This window comes from Lygodium microphyllum, chromosome 23, assembly GCF_053477565.2.
Source record: "Lygodium microphyllum isolate KBCC chromosome 23, Lygodium_microphyllum_v1.1.10, whole genome shotgun sequence".
NCBI classification, from domain to species: domain Eukaryota; kingdom Viridiplantae; phylum Streptophyta; class Polypodiopsida; order Schizaeales; family Lygodiaceae; genus Lygodium; species Lygodium microphyllum.
This window is the reverse complement of record NC_141157.1, coordinates 132,728,946-132,750,657: the sequence shown is the minus strand read 5'-3', so window position 1 is coordinate 132,750,657 and position 21,712 is coordinate 132,728,946. Positions and strand designations below refer to the sequence as shown.

The window sequence follows — 21,712 nt, the reverse complement described above, 5'->3', positions numbered from 1 at the left end:
TGCAAAACATTAGGACTTAAAAAGAAAAATCATTGGTGAACAATCTTCAATCTAGATAAGAGTCAAATGCTAAAGCCTTCCTGAGGGAAGCGATAGTTCAAAAACTGAGGCCGGTTATACATCAAATGGCAGATGCCCACTTTGCAAGTATTAACCAATCAAAATACTTCTTTAAAGGTTGGGTATCCGCAATCCTTTACACATTGGGGAAGACATGACATATTGTTTACCTATTAAGTAAGTGAACCCCCCCCCTGTAAGGGCTTTGTAGCTATACCATGCCGTTGCTACCGATTGCACCTATATAGGGAGTAGTAGTGACTCAAAGCCCTGCCTTATTTCCACTCTACGTGTGATTCCTTATGCCCAATGGTGAACCCTCTTATGTGCGGCGTCACGAGGGTGTAGTCCTGGGATGTGTCTATGTTGTCCCGCTTTTGGATTGAATAATACAAGAGTATACCTTGAGCTCATATCGTGTTACCTTTCTGTGCCGTGTTGAGTGCGTAACGAGTGCAGGTTTATCACACTTGGTATCAGAGCAACTCTTGCTCGGAGTGAAGGAGTGCTCACGGAAGCAGGAGGAAAGATCCAGTGCCCCGAAGAGATCGAAATCGTAACGACCCACAGCGCGACGCCCCGCGTCGTGTCGCCCCACGTCACGTCGCCCCACGTCGCGTCGCCCCACATTGCGACGCCCCCACGACGCGTCGCCCCGGCGTGACGTCCCAACCTCGACATCCCACCGCCTGAAGACGTGACGCGGCTTCCCCGCGGCACGACCCACACCCCCACAGGCGAAACACGGCTTCCCTGCGTCGACACCACCACCAACCACATGGAGGAAGAAAGGGAGAATATCACCCTCTCGACACTGGAGGAGAGGAAGAAGAGTAGGGGACAAGAATGGAGAGTGGCCCAAGAAGAGAAGGTGGCCGGGCTGGAAAGACAATTAGATGGTATGTCCAGCATGCTAGAATCAATATGGAGGAACATGCTGATGAAAGAGGAAGAGGAAGAAAGGAGGAAAAAACTAGAAGTAGAGCAGGGCTATAGGGAATGGGTGAATCAACAACAAGAAGAGGAGAAAAGACACCGAATGCAAGAGGAGATGGATAGAACGGGTAGAGAGGAGTCATCTAGGAGGGTGCAAGATACAAGAAAGGAGAAGGAGAAAGTAGTAGAATTAGGAAGCAAAAAGAAAGACAAGAAGAAGGAGAAGAAGCACCATCTCAAAGAAGAGGAAGATAGCAGTAGTTCAGAAGATGATTACGGGAAATTCAAGATGCCCCAACCCGCCAAGTACAAGGGAGAGAGAGATGGGTTGGTCCTGAAGAAATGGATCGCAGAGGTGGATAGGTACTTAAAGTATTCAAGAATTACCGAAGACAGGAAGGCGGAGGTGGCAGCCATTTACTTGGAGGAGGACGCTGCCAGTTGGTACCTGTTAGAACAAGAGCAGGGCCACACAATCTGTTCATGGAAGAGATCCAGGAAGAACTGAAGGACTACTTTATCCCAAAGCTGGAGAAATTCAAAGTGAGAGATGAATGGAGGAACCTCAAGCAAGCACGGGGAAAAATGAAAGAGTATGTCAGCAAGTATAGGCAAATCATGCTGCAGCTACCAAACATGGACACCGACACGAAGCTACATGGATTTTTGTTTGGGATGCAAGAATGGGCTAGAAGAGATGTGGAGAGACAGGAGCCAACAAGCTTAGCAGAAGCCATGAGGATGGCCGAACGACTGGTAGACCTGGAAGGCAGAAGAACAACACAAGGGAATCAAAACAGGTTCAACAACAATTTCAACAACACCTTCAACAACAACAACTCCTAGAACCAGAGGCCCAATGCTCCTAGAGGGGCATTCACAGATACAAGGAGTCAAAAGACCACTAACACCACGGCCGTATCCCAAACCGCATTAGTACCAAGAGGAGCAGCAGGGAGATGGGGAAACAATCACTACAGGCCAACCCCTAGCACGTCATATGGGACCGCAGGATCAAACACATCATGGTGGAGACCCCCAGGACCGTCCACCGGCATCAGATGCTTCAAATGCGGGGGTCCACACTACCAAAACAGGTGCCCAATAGAAGACACAGCTTCATCAAGCGGATCAAGGGTGAATGCAACTTGTGCATACGGAGGAGAAGAACCACTACCACCACGGATCCAGGAAATTCCAAATGGGAGTGAAGAGAGCATGGATCACCCAAGGGTAGGGTCAGCTAGTGCCCGACCTCAATGCATGGCAGCCAGGGTAGCGGCAGTCCACCATCTATACATCAAAGGCCGGATGGACGATGGAAACCAACCTATCATGGTGGACACAGGAGCAACTCACAACTTCATGACACCACAGTGTGCAGTAAAACATGGATTGAAGCTATCAAAAGCCCCAGAAGGATTACCAGTAACATTCGCACAAGGAGAAGCCAAGGAAGTGAAGCAAGTCTTTGCAGTCCAAGTGGAAGCCGACAAGTGGAAAGCGAAACTCAACTTCTTAGTAATCCCCATGGATGATTTTGAAGTGATATTAGGCTTGGAATTCTATGACAAGTATGTCATTGCAATGTTTGGTAAGGGGGTGAATGAAATGATGCTAGATATGCAAGGAGAAGGCGTAAGAGTACCATGCGAAAGAATGCAGCTACCTGCTAGGACCCCAATCAAAGTACAAATGAAGGAGAATAAGCCAGGAGTATCATGCCAAACAGCAAAACCAACAACAAGCCAACCAAAGGGCCAAACCCAAAAAGCACCGGTCCAAGGGACCGTCATCAGGCCACGTATCATGACATGCAGTGCAAAGCAAGTCGAGAAGTCAGTCAAGCAAGGTGATATGGTCTATTTGTGTATGATCAGACCAATTGAAGAAGAAGAAAATGGCAAGAAACCCAAACAACAGAAGAAGAACACAGAAGTGGCAGAAATACTTGAAGAATTCAAAGATGTAATGCCAGCCGAATTACCCAAGGGTCTACCACCCAGACGAGATGTGGATCACAAGATTGAGCTAATTCCAGGGTCTGCCCCACCGGCCCGAGCTCCCTATCGCATGCACCATACCGAGCTCATGGAATTGAAGAAGCAACTACATGAACTAGAAGAACAAGGATTTATCCGCCCTAGCAAATCCCCCTTTGGCGCTCCAGTGTTGTTTGTAAAGAAGAAGGATGGGGGACTTAGACTCTGTGTAGATTATAGGGCTCTTAACAAAATCACCATAAAAAACAAATACTCCATGCCTCTAGTGGAGGACCTCTTAGATAGACTGCACGGGGCCAAACACTTCAGTCGGATTGACCTTAGATCAGGATACCACCAAATCTGCATAGCCGAAGAAGATATCCCAAAAATAGCCTTTCGTACTCGATATGGTAGTTTTGAGTGGTTAGTATTAGGGTTCGGCCTAAGCAATGGGCCAGGCACATTTTGTGGCCTTATGGATGGAATTTTTAGACCGGAGATAGATATTTTTGTCATTATCTACATAGATGACCTCCTAGTTTACAGCAAAACCTTAGAAGAGCACAAGGAACACTTACGTAAAGTTTTTGAAAAGTTGCGGCAACATCAGTTATATGCCAAGCCGGAAAAATGTGAGTTCGCAGTGAAAGAATTGGAATTCTTAGGCTTTATTGTAGGAGCAGATGGAATCAAAGTGGACCCTAAGAAAGTGGAAGCTGTTCAAAAATGGCCCGTACTGAAAACTGTAAGGGAAGTGTGGGAGTTCCTAAGCTTCACAGTATTTTGTCGAAGATTCATCAAAGATTACAGCCTTATCACTACCCCCCTCTCCCACCTCACCAAAGAAGACCACTCTTTTACATGGGGGAACAAGCAGCAGGAAGCCTTTGAGCAGATGAAGAAGTGCATGAGCCAAACTCCCGTCCTAAGGGTGCCGAACTTCACCAAACCCTTTGAAATCTCTACAGATGCATCTGACTATGGCATAGGGGGTGTACTGGTCCAAGAGGGTCACCCCATTGCGTATGAATCAAAGAAGTTTACCGATGCTGAAACAAGGTGGAGCACACATGAGAAAGAAATGTTAGCAGTCATCCACTGCCTTAGAAAATGGAAGCACTATGTTCAAGTCAAGCATACAGTAGTCTTCACCGACAATATCTCCCTCAAATACTTCCAATCTCAACCCAAGTTATCGGCAAAGCAAGCCCGCTGGCTAGACTTCCTAGCCAAGTTTGACCTGGAGATTAAGCACAAACCCGGCTCCACTAATAAAATAGCAGATGCCTTGAGCCGGAAAGTTGACCTGAAAGCTGTCAGTGTGGTCAGCAGCAACTTCATAGAACTTGTCAAAGAGGCCCTAGAACAAGATCAAGAAATGCACAAGATAATCAAAGATGTGGAAGCAGAGGAGACACCCCATGGAATGTACACCTTAGAAGAAGGTATTCTATTTTTAGGCAAGAGATTATATATCCCCAACAATGTGGAATTAAAGAAACTCATCCTGCATGAGATACACGACGGCAAGATTGGAGGCCACAAAGGGCAAAGCAAAACCTTGGAGGCCCTTAGGAAGCAGTTCTTTTGGCCGAACATGAAGGAAGAAGTGATAGACTACATCAAGACTTGCCCCACTTGCCAAATGGTCAAAGCACCAAGATCAAAACCAGCCGGCTTACTACAGCCATTACCCGTACCTAGCCGCCCATGGGATGTCATCAGCATGGACTTCATTGTGGAACTACCGGAATCCCATGGACACACAATCATCTTTGTAGTGGTGGACTATTTTTCCAAACAAGCCCACTTCATCCCGGCCAAACCACCACTGAATGCCAAGGAGGTAGCACGTCTCTTCTTCACACATGTATTCAAACTGCATGGCTTACCATTGGCCATTGTATCAGATAGAGATGGAAGATTCATGAGCGACATGTGGAAGGAACTCTTTAAGACTCTAGAAACCCAACTGAGATTCTCATCATCCTTCCACCCGGAGACAGATGGACAGACAGAACGAGTCAACCAAGGCATCGAAGATTACCTCCGCAGTTATGCTAGAGTGGATTAGAAGGATTGGGCCTTGTACCTTGATGTCTTGGAATTCCACTATAATAGCTCCATCCACTCGGCTACGGGGTACACTCCCTTTGAGTTAGCCACAGGAAAAGAAGTCATTACACCACTGGCCTTAGCATCCGGAGCGGCCAAAGCGGAGGATCAAGATGCCGAAGAATTCTTGAAGAAATGGAGAGATCGCAATGCAACAGCTAAGCAAAGTCTCGAGCAGAGCAAGATAACAATGATAGAGCAAGCAAACAAGAAGAGAAAGGCAGTACTATTTGCCAAAGGAGATCTGGTCCTAGTAAGCTCTAAGAATATGTCACTTCCCAAAAACATGACCCCCAAGTTCAATCACCGCTACTATGGACCCTACCGCATCACTCAAGTGCTGAACGAAGTCACCTACAAGCTGGACCTGCCAGACAGTGTTTGTGTTCATAATGCATTTCATGCTCGTCTTCTGCGCAGGTTCTATCCCGACAACCAATGGGGACGGCGCGTACCAATGCTCCATTCCAATGGTCCCTTCGAAGTAGAAGCATTCCTCCGACGCCGGGAACAAAGAGGCTTTCCCGAATACCTCACCAAGTGGCACGGGCGTCCACTCAAGGAGGCCACTTGGATCTCAGAAGCGGAGGCCCGTGAATGCGGAAAGGATGCCTTCGCCCTTTGGCTCGAGGAGAACCCCCTGGCTCCTTCTACCGACCCTTGAGCCGCCTCAACACTTCAACAAATAATGCGGTTTTCAAGCATAGACCCAAACATGCCCCACTCCTCAAATGTAATCGAGTCGAGGGTGGACCCGCATGGTAGCAACCATCCAAAAAACAACTCCAATAAATAAAAAGCCCCAATGTCCTAGTGCAGCAGACACTGGCCAGTCTAATAGCATAGACTGTGTTAAAACCCCGCGGTCCTTTAGACCGGCAGACACTGACCAGCTTGATAGAAAAAGCTGCGTTAAGACCCCGGATGAGTCAAATAACAAACACTACCCTTAGATTGCTGAGGTTAGCAATCCAGTAAGCGGGGGTGAGTGTAAGGGCTTTGTAGCTATACCATGCCGTTGCTACCGATTGCACCTATATAGGGAGTAGTAGTGCCTCAAAGCCCTGCCTTGTTTCCACTCTACGTGTGATTCCCTATGCCCAGTGGTGAACCCTCTTATGTGCGGCGTCACGAGGGTGTAGTCCTGGGATGTGTCTATGTTGTCCCGCTTTTGGATTGAATAATACAAGAGTATACCTTGAGCTCATATCGTGTTACCTTTCTGTGCCGTGTTGAGTGCGTAACGAGTGCAGGTTTATCACCCCCCCGCCCCCCCCCCCCCCCCCCCCCCCCCCCCCCCTCAAAACCCCAAAGTTTGCAAGGTGATGAACAAGTGTACACTTTTTGTATTTGCAACCAATAAAAAATTATAAATATAATAAATTTTTAATTTTTTAAAAATATGTCCTTTTAGTGTTTAAAGTCTTTGAGCCCATGTCTCTGCCTAGTTTCAAAACTTACATGCCAACACTCGGGGACCGGGGCAGGCGGGGAGGGAGGGTTTGGGGGGTTCGCTATTTGGTGTGTAACCAGCTTGAGACCCCACCGCAAGGACAACAATTTGAAATCTTAAGAGACATGAAGGTGTCACTGTATCCGTTCCAGAGAGAGTCCAAGCTTGCTTAACGGATCTATATGGCTTCCGTTCTCTGGTTATGGAAGCGCGTCTCAATACCACGTGTAGGCAGAGAGCGACCAAAGATTTTCTGCTCGGACTCCTGTTGATCGATGGCTATTTCAAAAGCATCCAAGGAGGAGAGGACTGCCGAGATTAAAGAAGTAACAGACGCAGAGAAGTTCTATGTATGGAGTAGAAGCAGGAAGAGGAAGAGGAAGAAGAAGAGGAGGAAACGATGGGCAGTCACAGCAGCCAGCAGAGATTGCAGCAGGATTTGCGGCGGCCATGCACGATTGTGTCCATATTGAAGGCTTGTGCCAAAGAGAAAGATTTGCAAAGAGGCACTACCATACATGCTGATATAGTCAGAAGGGGATTGCTGGAAAAAGACATTTTTCTGGGTAGTACCTTGATTACTATGTATGCCAAGTGCGGCTCTCTTGCCAAAGCACGAGAAGTGTTCGATAAACTACCGCTTCGGGATTTGGTGTCATGGAGTGCACTTCTTGCAGGATATGCTCAACATGGGCATGGTGATCAAGCATTAAAGTGTTATTACCGAATGCAAATTGAGGGACTCTTTCCAGACGCAGTTACTTACATTTGCATCTTGAAGGCATGTGGCAGCATAGGTGCTGCAGACAAGGGCATAGAGCTGCATGCAAAAATTGTCGAAGAAGGGCTACTGAAAAAGGATGTGATTGTTGGTACTGCATTGGTAGATATGTATGCCAAATGTGGTCTGGTTGAGAAAGCACAAGAAGTATTTAACAACCTTCCGGCTTGGAATGTGGTTTCTTGGAATGCACTCATGACAGGATATCTAAAATATGGATGTGGTGAACAAGTGCTGAGGTGTTTCAAAGGTATGCAAGATGAGGGCTTCTCTCCAAATTCAGTCACTTACATTTGCATCCTCAAAGCCTGTGCTAGCATAGGAGCTATAGACAAAGGTATAGAAATACATGCTGACATTATGCAGAAGGGGTTGCTGAATGAGGACATTGTAGTTGGTACTGCAGTGGTAGATATGTACACTAAATTTGGCTTGTTGGCAAAAGCACAACATGTATTTGACCAGCTTCCAGGCCGGAATGTTGTGTCGTGGAATGCACTAATATCAGGATATGCCCAACATGGGCATGGGGAAGTAGTGTTGAAGTGTTTTGATCGAATGCAACTTGATGGTGTTTCTCCAAATGCAATCACCTATATTTGCCTCTTGAAAGCCTGTGGCATCATGGGAGCTGCAGAGACAGGCAAAGAGATACATGCTGCCGTTCTTAGAGAGGGGATGCTGGAAAAAGATATAATGGCCGGTACTGCATTGGTAGATATGTATGCAAAATGTGGCTTGCTTGCAAAAGCACAAGAAGTCTTTGATGAGATCCCAGTTCGGAATGTCGCCTTGTGGAATGTGCTAACAGCAGGATACTGCCTTCATGGGGAGACTGAAAGTGTCTTCTACCTATTTGACAAAATGATAGAAGGTATCAAGCCAGACTCCATAACATTCACAATTTTGCTGAATGCCTGCACTCACACAGGGCTATTAGATAAGGCGCAAATGTACTTTGAAACAATGAGCACAAGATTTGGCATCATTCCAAATGTTGAGCACCGCAGTTGCATGTTTGATCTCTTTGCCCGTGCGGGGCACCTAGACAAGGCAATAGTAGTGATGAAGAACATGCCATTTTCTGCTGACCTTAGGATATGGCTCATTGTGTTGGGTGCTGCTTCAAAATGGGGGAATGTAAAGCTTGGAAGGCTGGCATTTGAGCATGCCGTGCAGTTGGATGAGAAGGATCCTGCAGCTTATATCTACATGAGTAAGATCTATACAGCTGCTGGAAGGCATGAAGTTGCTGACAGGGTCGAATCTCTAAGGGTTCAAAACCAGACACAGAGTGAGTCAGAATAATGCTAGTGGGCTCACCTAAAGGGGACTTCCATTCATATTTCTACTCAAATAAGAAGCATCCCAAAGCAATAGTCCTGCTAAGCCAAAATTTCGGCCCACAAAATGGCATGGCAAGCATTTCTCAAGCTTGCGTTCCTGACACCAAATCTGACAGATGGCTGGAAGGAACGTGCACTATGTGGGCACAGCTAGAAGTTTGCCATATTGCTTCTACCCTTATCAATGCACCTGAATGGGCAACAATAATGTAGCCAAAAACACATGAACTTGTGAGGATGGCACATTATTATCAACAAAACCACAGAACTTGTGTATTTATTAGAGATTCAAATCACCACTGTACTCCTGGTAAGAGTGCCACAAATCCAATAATACCAACTTAACACTGCAATTTACAAATTTTGTAATATGCAGAGAAGCACTAGAGTTCCAATCGTCCTTGCTTGACTTTAGTGGAGGCTCACAACCAGGAGATGGACACAAAAGAAAACAGTCAAACACAGGTTTGCTAACATTTTCTCCAGAAAAATATCAATTTGGAGTGAAATGATGAGTCTACATTGGAATGGAATCAACACCCAAGCTCAATTATGCTAAAGGTCAAAACTGAATAGAATGTTCTATTCTTGTGGATGCAATAAGTTCTCTTCTTTTATCCTCTTCTCTGTTCTCTACTGTTACTTGAGCTTGAGAGGGAGGACATGTGAGGGAATGAGCTTGAGAGCTTGAGAGATAGAGAGGGTAATAATTCCCATCTTCTTGACTTTCTCTTCTCTTATTCTCTTCTATTGTTCTTGCTTGCTGGTGGAGGATGGACAAATTGAAGGTGATGGGTTGAGGAGAGCTTGGAAGCGTGCTTGCATGGATCGGAGACAATGTTAAGCTTCTTTCCAACCAACCAAATGATAGTGGGCAAGGGAGTCACGCCGAGTCTTAAAAGATGAACCTTTTGCTTTTGTCTTGTGTGCTTGAGGTAGACAAAGTAGAAAGGTATGAGTAAATCAAGTGGGACTAATGTATCTTAGTGAGAGATAAAAAAATATAGGGTAGAGAAATAGCTCTTGAAGGAATAGGACATAAACAAAGTGCCCATTGTTGTGTGAGTGTGCAATGGAAGAGAATCATGAGCATGGAGAAAAAAGGAGAAAACAAGAGAAAGTAGGAAGAGAAGAATGATCTCCACTGAACAAAGAAGAAGGCTGAATAGAATGAGGACTGATCAGTCCCTACACGTAGCCCAAGGTGCCAATGAGGGCATGAGATTAGGCCGAATAATGATGGCAGCACCTTTGACGGTGATGGTGACAAAGGCAGAGATGGACTGTGCAGTCTGCTGTCCATGAGGGTGATGGAGAAGACTGTAGCTAGTTGACGGAGAAAGTGGAATACATAAAAATGAATGATATGCCCACTGTTTGCGTTTGTTATATATAGTAGAAAAGCTCAAAACTGACTGATTGAGGCTGGCCAACTGCATTAAATGCAGTTTGACTGCATTGAACTACATTTTATGCAGTCTGCAGAAATGCTGATGTGGCACTTGGGCAGTTGGGAAAAAATCGCAGTCGTGTTGGGGGATTAAAAATCATTTGGCAAGGCAACACTATTGACCGACACACCAAAATTGAGAAGAAAGACAGAGTGATAGCTCTAAGTATCCTTGTTAGACTTTGCCATGTGGCTCATAACTAAGAGATAATAGACTGACAAAATATAACACCCTCATATCCTAGGAGAGTTTCAAGACCTAATGATCTCATGTGACAAAGCATAGAAGCCTTGGGTAGAGGCTTCGTGAAGAGGTTTGTCTCATTGTCCACTATAGGATAGTAGACCACTGCTAACTCGGAATCCACGATCCATTCCTATACATAATGATAATGAACCTTTATGTGCTTCATGCAAGCATGAAACATGGGGTTCTTGGCCAAAGCTAAGGCACTTTGGTTATCCATGTATAGTTGAGTGGGACTTCTCTACGGAAAGCCAATCTCTGCCAACACCCGACAGGGCCAAACTACCTCCATAGTTATGGAACAAAGGGCTTAATACTCGGTCTTTGTAGAAGAAAGTGCCACAATGGTTTGCTTCATATTGCTCCATGAGATAGCTCCCGATCCAAAGAGAAAGCATAACCTTTAGTGGGTAGTCTTGAATCATATGACCTGCCTAGTTTGAATCACTCCATCTAGAAACAGTGGTTCCCTCTTTGTATATGATCCCATAGGATCGAGTTTCTCGTGAATAGTGCAGAACATGTAAAGTGGCTCTTTAGTGAGTATGAGTAGGAGTCTTTGTAAAAGAAGACAACGAAGCATTTGGTTGAGTGTGAATGAGCCAAATCAACAAGCTACCAAGGCACACGTACCAGTAGCATTTGAAAGGGGATCACTAGTCATTAAAAGCTTGGACTTTGGGTCCAGGGGCAAAAAATTGGTCGACACTCGGCCATATCAAACATCGAAAATAACTCGGAGATATACTTGTGTTGGCATATGAAGATACCCTGTACCATTTGATAGATCTCCAAGCCAAGGAAGAAGTGTAGGATCCCTAGATCTGTCATGTTGAACTTTTGTCTCAAGATCTCCCAAAGTCCGATCAACCACTCCTTGTGATAAACAAGTCATCCACATACAAAATGATGAGCATACATGCCACCCTCAACCTTATAATAAAGGTTGTGGTCATGATCTAATCGACAGAGGCCACTCTGTAAGAAGAATCAATTAATCCTTAGGTATCAAGCTTGAGGAGCTGGCTTCTAGCCATAGAGGGCCCTTTGCATCCAGTAAACACCCTAGTGCATTAGAGTATTGTAGTGCATACACTCCATGCACTAGCCCCATACTTGCACACTAACTCTAGTGCACTACACCCTAGTGCACCACTCTAGTGTACTATCTTAATGCATTATAGCCTCATGCACTATGCCATGTTGCACTAACCTTAGTGTCGACTCATCATTATGCATCGATGTACCAACTGCTATTGCATGTATCACTTGGCACACACACACCTTTCTACACCTTATTACAGATGCATCAACAAACCTTACACATACCATTGTGCACATATCCCAGCACCTACGTGCACACCTCAAAGCTAAGTTAGCCTTACACCTTACGCCCACCTTACTACACTATGTACTAGTAAATGTGCAATGAGCACTAGTATATCCTAGTGAACACACATCATGCACACCATTCTTGAACCTAGTCCAACACACATCATGACCCCTACTAGTGGACAAGTGCAGTAATCCCACACCTTGCACATATATGAGGAAACACTAACACCATTGCATACTAGCGCATCTAATAGTGCACATACGTAATGCATGTCATCATTGCACATTGCTCTATACACCAGTGCACTATGTGCAAATTCCTTGCACATTGTACCCAAGTGCATGTGTACTAGTGCACTCATCTTGCACACAAACCAATGTACAACACTTCATACTTAGGAAACCATGCATCGCACATGTATCTTCTAGCACCTAGACCTTTGTGTACATGGCCTTGCTTTATATGTAGAGATTGATAGGCATACACTCCATGCAAGAGAGTCTTGGACATCGTCCCAATAATGCACTCATAGTAAGCATTATGATTCATTTAGAAACACCATGCCTTAACACCTATATCCTAGTGCACACATACATAATTGCACTATCTTAAGGCATACATCCTAGCGTACATCCCAACGCACAATCCACCTAGCAATGCTAAATACTCCTAGTGCATAAATCCTTGTATCATATTACATTGTATGCACATGCAACTATGCATCTTGCATAACCCCACACTTCATAGAATATATGTGTACTATTGCACACACATACTAGTATATCACCTTGCACTTAGTTTTGTATAGCCTTTGCTTTATATACCTTTAAGTCCATTGCGATTGTCAAGATCTCAACTTTGCTTTATATACCTTTAAGTCCATTGCTTTATATACCTTTGCATGGAAGACCGGATTCTTGGCCAATTGAATAGCACTCATAGAATTCAAATGTAGTGTAGGGACCTCATTAGTAATACCAAGGTTTGTCACCAAACCGCCTAATTAGAGAGCCTCCTTGCAAGCCTTAGTGACTGCAACATACTTTGCCCCAGTAGTAGATAGGCTTGTGCATTTCTATACCATAGATATTCAAGAAACAACACCTCCAGCAAAGGTGAAGAGATAGCCAAAAGGTGGAGTTCCTACTATGTACATGCCCTACATAATTAGAGTCAGTGTACCCCACGAATCTTGTATCCTAGCTACCATAACAGATGCATGTAACTACTATGACCTTTAGGTACCTCATGATATCCTCGACGACATCCCAATGTCGTCTTCTAGGTATAGCCATATAGTGTACAACAAATCCCATTGCAAATGCTATGTCCGAATGAGTGGCTATTATGGCATATATCAAATTTGCTCATTGCGGATACATAAGGAATCTTAGCCATCTCGGTCTTCTACTCATTATTAGATTGTGGATAACTAGCTTGACTAATCTTTGTATGAGAAGGTAAAGGACATCCAATAGGCTTAACGTCTTGCAAATGAAATCGCTCAAGGACCTTCTGGATGTACTCCTGTGACAAGTAAAGGAGCCCCTTAGAGTGATCATGCGTAATGTATAGCCCGAGAATATATGAGGCTTGTTCCATGTCCTTCATCTCAAAGCTCTTCTTGAGCCGACCTTTTAAGGCATCAAACTCATCATGAGCATTCTCAACAATCAAAATATCATCCACATGGAGGATTAAAATCATAAGGCTGTCATCACGAGCTTTCTTCATGTATAAATACGGATCCATATCACTGCGGAAATATCATTGTGAATGCATAAAATCATTAAAATTGTGGTACTATTCCCTAGGTGTGTGCTTAAGGCCATAAAGGTTCTTTCTCAATCTACACACTAGGTAGTCCATGCCAAGTTCTGCAAAGTCCTTAGATCACTCCATACAAATCTCATCATGCAAGCCTTCATGAAGAAAAGATGGCTTGACATCCATATGATAAAGAGCCAAGCCAAGCCAGGAAACCAAAGTTGGTACCAAGTGTAGAGTAGTCATATTCACAATTGGAGAAAAGACTTTATTAAAGTCCACACACCATACACCTGCTTGAAACCTTTAGCAACCAATCTGGCCTTGTATGCCAACTTGGGGCGTCTAGGGATACTTTTCAACTTGTACATCCACTTGCATGGCAAAGCACGCTTTTCACTAGGCGAAGGAACCAAATTTCACGTGTGATTTTTCTACAGCGAGTCATACTTTGATTGCATGGCTCTCTCCTAAAAGTGACTATCATCTCTGTTCTTGGCCTCATCCTAAGCAAGAGACTCACTAGCATTTGTCACCATAACATAATCCATAGAGTGCTGAAACCGCACAGGCTGTTGTCTATCTCCAGTAGATTGCCTCAAAATAGATTGTGGAGCTTGCATATCATGTGGAGCATCAAGGACTTGGGCAACTAGAGCATCAATTGCTGCTGTAGGCTATTTAGCTGGCTGCTCAACAGTAGGAGGCTTCTCCTGAAATATCACCTTGCATACCTTAATGAAATTCTCAGGGTGCTTATGCATTTTCTTCTCATGGAGAACAACATCATGGTCGAGGATAACCTTCCAAGCCTGCGGATCCCATAGGCAATAAACCATCTCACTTGTATCTCCATAACTAAGAAATATGCATTTTCTAGACTTAGGATCCAACTTATTGTGCTTGTCCTTGGGAACATGACAAAAATCCTCATAATCAAAGACATGCAAATGAGCATATGAGGGAGGTTTTCCAGACCATATCTTCTCTGCAACTTGATAGTCAAGAGCAGCACATGGGGATTGATTTATAAAGTATACGACATTAGTAGCTATCTCAGCCCAAAAATGGTGTGGTAAGCCCACTTGGCTAAGCATACAACGAACTCACTCTTGAATTGTTCTATTCATGTGCTCATCTATATCATTTTGGGGTGGAGTGAATGGGGCAATCAATTGACGCTTAATACCTCTCTTATCACAAAACTACTCAAAGGCTTTAGAGACATACTCATCCCCTCATTATCTAACCTTAGGCATTTTAGACTATACCCAGATTGGTTCTCAACTAAAGCAAGACAACGATGAAATGTAGCCAAGATATTTGATTTCTAATTAATAGGGTATGCCCATACCTTATGTGTATAGCCATCAATGAAGGTAACAAAATACTTTGTGCCACCTAATGACTTGCAAGGCATAGCACTGCATCTATCTGAAAGAACAAAAGTCGAAAGCTCACCCATGCATGTCATACCAAACTTTTTATGCATATTATGTGTTAGTCAGTCATATACATAATGATCATAAGACTCAAAGCACTTATAGTTAAGGAGTGGAAGATATTGCAAGTGTGTAAGCATTTTCATTCCTTTCGAGGACATGTGCCCAAGAAAATGATGCCAAAGAGATACATGTAGAATTGAATCCATTGCCAAAACATGGTCAAATGACTCAAATACAAGCAAGGGATAGAAAGTATGGAACATACCACCATGTGCAATGATAAGGTTCCCATGGGTAATCTTCCATGAGAAATCACCAAAAGAAACTACGTAATATGCATAATTCAAAGTGAAAACAGAGATAAGGCTCTTCGTAAGAGTAGAGACATGATGTATGTCATGAAGAGTAACGTGAAACCTGAACCAAACGACATCACCAATACTAATTATTTCTAGTGCTAGGTCATTACCCAAATGGACAAATCCAATCAAACTATGATAGGAGTGGAACCACTCTTGATGAGGGGCCACATAAAAGGAAGTCTCTAAATCTATTAGTCGATACTGAGTATACCCTGATAAAACATCAATTAGCTATGAAGTATCAAGAGAAGAAGCTACAAGTATAAAATCATCATCAAAATTGGTTTGGATGACATTAATCTCTTCAATCTTAACATTTGACTTGCTAGGAACAATGTTGCGGTCATCATTTTTGTCATGCACTTCACCCTTGTCGTTTTTTTTGCACTTGTCCTCACACATTTTATGGCATTGTGGCCAAATATATCATGCTTTTCCATAATAATGACAAGTCAATGAGGACTTATGGCAAGGGGACTTACTGTGAAACTATCCACGTGATTGATAATGAGATGGTTGAGAGTCTCCCCCACGATGGTCATTACTACTCTTGCTATTATTTCATCTAATTGCCAAAGCATGAGAGGTGGAAAAAGCATTGATATTGTTTTTGTTAATCTCTTCATTAAAGAGTGCACCCTCTATATCCTATAACTTTAGCCCATTAGTAGGCATGTTTATACATAGTAGTACAAAATATATTCCATGATTCAAGCAATGTAACCAAGAGGAACAAAGGGGGGAGATTGCACTTGAATTCAATCCCTTATGAAGACAAATGGCTGTGAAACTCATTTAAATGGGTTGACATGGAAGTGTCTTCTTCATGAGAAGGTCCATGAGTTGCTTCAACCAATACATTTGAGAAGTGGGGCTTTGCTTATAAACATTGTGAATCTTATACCATAAGTCCCATACAGATTGCCCATCAGAGACAATATTATAGAACACCTACTTAGAGAGGGACAATATGATGGTGGTGGACTTACATAATTCATCCAATTCAGCCCATTCCTCTATATCAATATGTTCGGGCTTGACACTCTCATATTTCAAAGGCTTAACGTGCATTTTCTGCACTAAAACTTTCCAGATTTGGGCCTTCCAATAGCTATAGTTGGTGCCATCCAACTTGTCAATATTAAAGATAACACTATCATTAGAACCACTACTCATAATGAGATTGAGTAAATGCATAGAAGGGAAAAATAGGTTGTTGTAATAACCTACAAATCACCCCCAAAACCACGCCAGATCAAGATGAAAACAAGGGGTACTGACTAAGTAAAGAATTGTCCATAAACTCAATGCAAAGAACTGTTAAATGGATGTGTTTGCTTGCATAAAGAGTGCAACAAACTACTATTACAACATGCTAACAATGAAGTACAATAGTAAGAGATCAATGCCAAAGAGGGGCAATCATTGATACAAGGAAAATTGCAATTGCCAGGGAATAGCTCCAACTAGCAGTGAGTGAATATGCGATGGGCATTGAGAATTATCAAAGGATTAGTGTGTCAACAGATTGAGATACATCCCATAGGCACAACCATAATGCGTAGAGTGGGTCTCACAAGTAATAGAGGAGACCAACCAAAGGCATAATGGAATAAGCAATGTAATGGAAGCTCAATACATAGACGACCAAGATGCATACATCACTGACAACATCATGATAGGGATAGGTACCAGCCCAAAAGTAATGGCTGATCAGTCCACTAAGCATCAACTATGTATATAAAGCATGACGAGAGCATGTACATGTCATGAAGTCCCACAGTCTCATTGTAAGATGCTCAGGCTCAATTGTATAACAAAATTCTCAATGTAACATTCAAGTGGAATGCCAAATGAGCAAACAAAGCTCAAAACATAATGTGTAAGGCATCCATACATCCAAGATCCAAGTAGCATATATTCAAGAGCATCCAACCCAAGTAGTTTGCAAAGCTATTAGTGTAGCATGCAATGACAATACATAATAGTGAATGACAACCAATGTCAAGAGGCAAAGCTCCAATCTTAGCTCAAAAGCATGTAAAGAGCCTAACCAAGTATGTAAGATCAATGGTATACCCCAGTGTAGCTTCCAGAGATCTCGGGAAGCATCCAATAGCAATAGGCATATGAGATCCTTGATAAAAGAGTATTCAACTATCCTACTTGTTACAACAATAAACAACCTCTATAAAACTGAGAAAATGAGTGCTCAGATGAGTCTCATAGCATTCCAATACATTGGCATAACATCCGAGATGATTCGGCATCAAATAGACATCCCGAGAAACATAAGTGACCTCTAGAGTTGAATTGCATGACCACAAGTTGTCACAAATTGTGAATCAATGGTTGATCTCAAGAGCTTAAATTGATGTGTAGGATTACAAGATCAATGTTGGGGAAGAGTGAACAAGGTGCCAAGTGCCAAGAGTAGTGCCAGGAGAGCTAAAGGATGGGGTTGAGAATGTTAGGAAGTGGGCATCATCAATAGGTGAAATTCATGCTATTGTTGCTCTTGCTAATGGTGTTGAAGCTTTGGAAGCACTCTAAGGTGCTCTGGTAAGCTGAATGATACCCCAGAACAAGCCTGAAAAGGGGCGAAGAAGCTGTGTAGAAGATAGGGCTCAATACGTACCTTAGGGTGAAGAATCCATGGCTGCCATTGAAACCGTGAGCTAAATGTATTATCCACAAGTTGAAGAAATGTTGGGTAGGGGCTTGAGCTCTTGAGGAAGATGGATCTGATACCAGTTGAAGGGAGTGAACCGTGAATCATGAAGTGGAAGTAAAAGCTATGGTGGAAGGAGTAGTGTGGCAAGAGAGAGAGATACACAAAATATGGGAAGTCCAACAATCACAATGTGTGATCAACCTTCCCTTTATTCAAATGTCACTGAAAGAATGAATAATAAAGTGACAATGATGTGCACACGCCACTTGCAGTGTACAGGTGTGTGAGTAACTAATACATGATGCGGGTATTGTCAATGTAACTAATAGATGGGTGGCTAGACACATGCGCCTTTACCCCCCACACTTCATAATCCACCTATGCACTTGACCACATCATAGCACTTGTTTCACTGGACACATACACATGTACACATGTACATGCACACTAGTCCCATGCACACATGGACTAGTAAAGCCCTAGTGCAACAATTCTTTGCATGTGCACACACCTTATATACACTAGTGCACCACTTCTACATACCATCCTATGTACTTCTCTTACACACATAAGCTAGTGCACACTCAGTATGGACATGTGCACTTGACCATCACAAGTCACCTACATAAGAATATCCTAGTGTACATGCACTAAACTAGTGTAAAAGTGCACTCATACATGGCCCTTAGTGCACTATCCGCGCACATGCGCACGTGCACTAGTGTACCATAACCCCAGTGCACCATGCTATGCACACAATCATTGCACATTGATCCATGTATGTGCACATTGATCTAGTTGTAAAATATTACACAGCGCAGCGAACAGAATCTGAGAAAGAGATAAAGAGTACACAACAGATAAGAGGAGAATCAGTAAATTCTTTAACTTCAAACAACTGATACAAAGATGGCTCTGTCCACCCGTGCGCTTCCATTGTGTGAAGCTTAGATGGTGATCTAGACAGAAGATAGGTGAAGAGCTTAAGGCTAGCTGGAACAACAACTCTGACTGGGTGAAAGATAAGTGAGAGATGGCTGCGAAGGGGTTTAGCTTTTATAGTCCGCGAAGGTCGTTAGGTCGGCCGACCTACCATACTCGAGTTGCTACCAGCTTAACCACTCCGTCTAACCCAAAGATTAGACCCACAACAGTCACCTTTTTTCCATCCAGACCTCAAGAACAATATCTCCTTGCTTCGTATCAAGGGGTAAACAAAATCACGGAAATTCACATAAGAAACCCTGAAAGTGGACCTCAACTCTAAACAAGCTTGGAAATTTGAAAAAAAAAAAAGTCTGACAACCGTGTTAGCGAAAAATATTTGCCACGTGAGATGCCACATAGACAGCCACGTGGATGGCCCATGCAAAACCTAGCCAATTAACACTACCACGTGTCACGGATCCCGTAGTTATAAAAGATCGATTGAAGCTTACGTGGCTCACTTGCACAATAGAGAAGATCCCACTTGGAAGATCATCTTCAACATTCCATTAGATTGTATTCACATTTGTTCATTGCATGTTTTTGTCAGAATCATGGAGAAACTTGTATATGAATACATTTTCTTTACTTGCAACTAGAAAAAGAAGCCATTGCAATGTGTAGGAATGTGAAGTGAGTGTGATCAGAAATTGGGCTACAGGAGCATCAAGTGATGATTGAAAAAGATGAGAAGAGACCAGGAAAATCTAGTAACTTGCCAAAAAAGCCTTGCTTTGGAGGAGCAAAGGCTAGGAAGTTTCTCTCAACACCCATCAAGGCTTTGTGGCAACCATTGAGGTGTGACACTCCATGGCAATGGCTACAAGAAATATGATCTCATGAGCAATGACAAAATGAAGCTAAGTGGCTCTAATACCACTCTTGGCCTAAATGTGAAGTAATTGTGTGATTAATTGAAGAGAATGAATGAACTAATCAATGCACAATGGTACTTGATCACAAAATGAGTCACAATGTATTAATTGATGAGAGAGGGGTACAATGCTCAAGGTGACCAAAAAGCAACTGCCAAACTTATATTATAATGATGCACAAAGTGTCTTTTTATAGTAAAATGAAACCTTGACCAACATAAGAAACCTTAACCTTAGTGTCACTTAATGTCTAGGACACTAGGGGAAAGAACTATATTTAATGATGGTTTAAATGCTTAGCAAGCTTGGATTATGGATCAAATATCATCAGCATGTAGCCTATGAAATGACTTATATCTGTTGTTACAAGCCAATATAGAGTCTCCTCCTTTTTAAGTAATAGCTTTGCTACTCATCTCCTTCTTTCCTAATCTTTTCTCAACTACAAATTAATGCTAAAGGAGCATAGAAGATAAGGTTATCTATTATCTTCTTTATTAAGATTAAGTTTGATATCCATTGAGTCTACTAATAGTGAAAAGGATGAGATGATCACAATCTTCAAAAGGAAATGGAAATCTATGATATAGATGCTTTGATTTTTCCTTCTTCTTCCTTTCATTATTGCTCTTGTTTATGCATATACTTCTCTTTATCTAGCCTGCACCTTCATACTCCACTATTGCTAATTGAGTTAGGACTTTCTACTAATGGTGCTAGAGCTGCCACAACCAATACTGGTACAAATATCCCCATTTTCAACATTCTACAACATCTCTTACCAAATGATTGAGGCTTTCCTCTTCTCTACTCAATCCCCTTCTTGTACTTCTATCCCTTTTCTTCTTAATCTATTTCTTTTTCTCTCTCATTGTTTGGTTTTATGCATACCTGCTATGATGAACAAAACCTTTGTCATTACATACCTACTCTTGCAAGATTGTACTCCATATCTTGTTGCTTCTTATCAAACTATACCCCCTTCTATTACTGCATATCTTCTTCTTCCATTAAAAGATCACCTTTGCAACATCACTTTGAAGATTTGAAACTATAGCTTTATCTTGAAACTCTTCCATTGAACCATTGAAATTACTAGTTCTATCACATATCTAAAATTTCAACCACATCCTCTTGTCCTACTAAACTAGAAGCCAAACTTGAGAGTTTCTCTCTTCTAGCATATTGCACCATGAGATAGGTAAGATTGCCAAAGTCTATTGGTATATTCTAACATGCAATGCAAACAAGAACATTAGCCAATATAGAATGCGGCCTAAATACTCATAAGCATCCATAATTCAAACCACAAATTTTTTAATTCAAAAAATGATAGTAAACAATAAATAAATTTCAAGAAAATGTTACAAAAATGCATGTCACAAATAACAAAGAGAAAGTGCAAGCTTGAACATATTATCATTGTCTTGCAAAAATATATATTATTATAATAAGACAAGAAAATAATAATGGACAATAACTCTTCTCTCTCCTCAAATTCCTTTCTCCCAGAATTTTGTGACTCTAGCTTCCCTCAATACACATGAATTAATGTGCCTTTTCACACCTTAGGTTAATGTGAAGATACCTTGATGTCCTCAAGGTACATGTATATACGACACACAAAGTAAAGTGTGTACTACATTTCGAGGGCTAACAAGAGAAATTATATTTTTATTTCTAAGATGTGAATAAATAGTGAATGTATTAAAACAAATATCAAGATGACAACATCCTTGGATCCAAGTGACTAACAGCAGAGTTGCAGGCTAGTCAAGTAAGCCATTTCTTACAAAAGCTTGTCTAGTTGATATTTGATTACAATATACTTTTTTTACTTCTTTAGTTTGGATAACAGTGCCAAAAACCATTAAGTTTTGAAGACAATTTCTT

The 21,712-nt window shown here is 42.4% G+C and overlaps 1 protein-coding gene across 1 annotated transcript; it reads left to right on the top strand.

Annotated features, from left to right (window-relative positions):
* The first annotated feature begins 6,618 nt into the window (after nt 1-6,618).
* On the top strand, nt 6,619-10,278 carry LOC148016763 (pentatricopeptide repeat-containing protein At4g33990-like). The gene has a single exon (XM_087664691.1). The coding sequence runs from the start codon at nt 6,950-6,952 to the stop codon at nt 8,636-8,638; it is 1,689 nt and encodes a 562-aa protein (XP_087520817.1). The 5' UTR covers nt 6,619-6,949; the 3' UTR covers nt 8,639-10,278.
* Nucleotides 10,279-21,712: the final 11,434 nt, after the last annotated feature.

Bases quoted from the DNA above. Each gene is read 5' to 3' on its own strand.
- LOC148016763 (XM_087664691.1), top strand. From the start codon at position 6,950: ATGGGCAGTCACAGCAGCCAGCAGAGATTGCAGCAGGATTTGCGGCGG.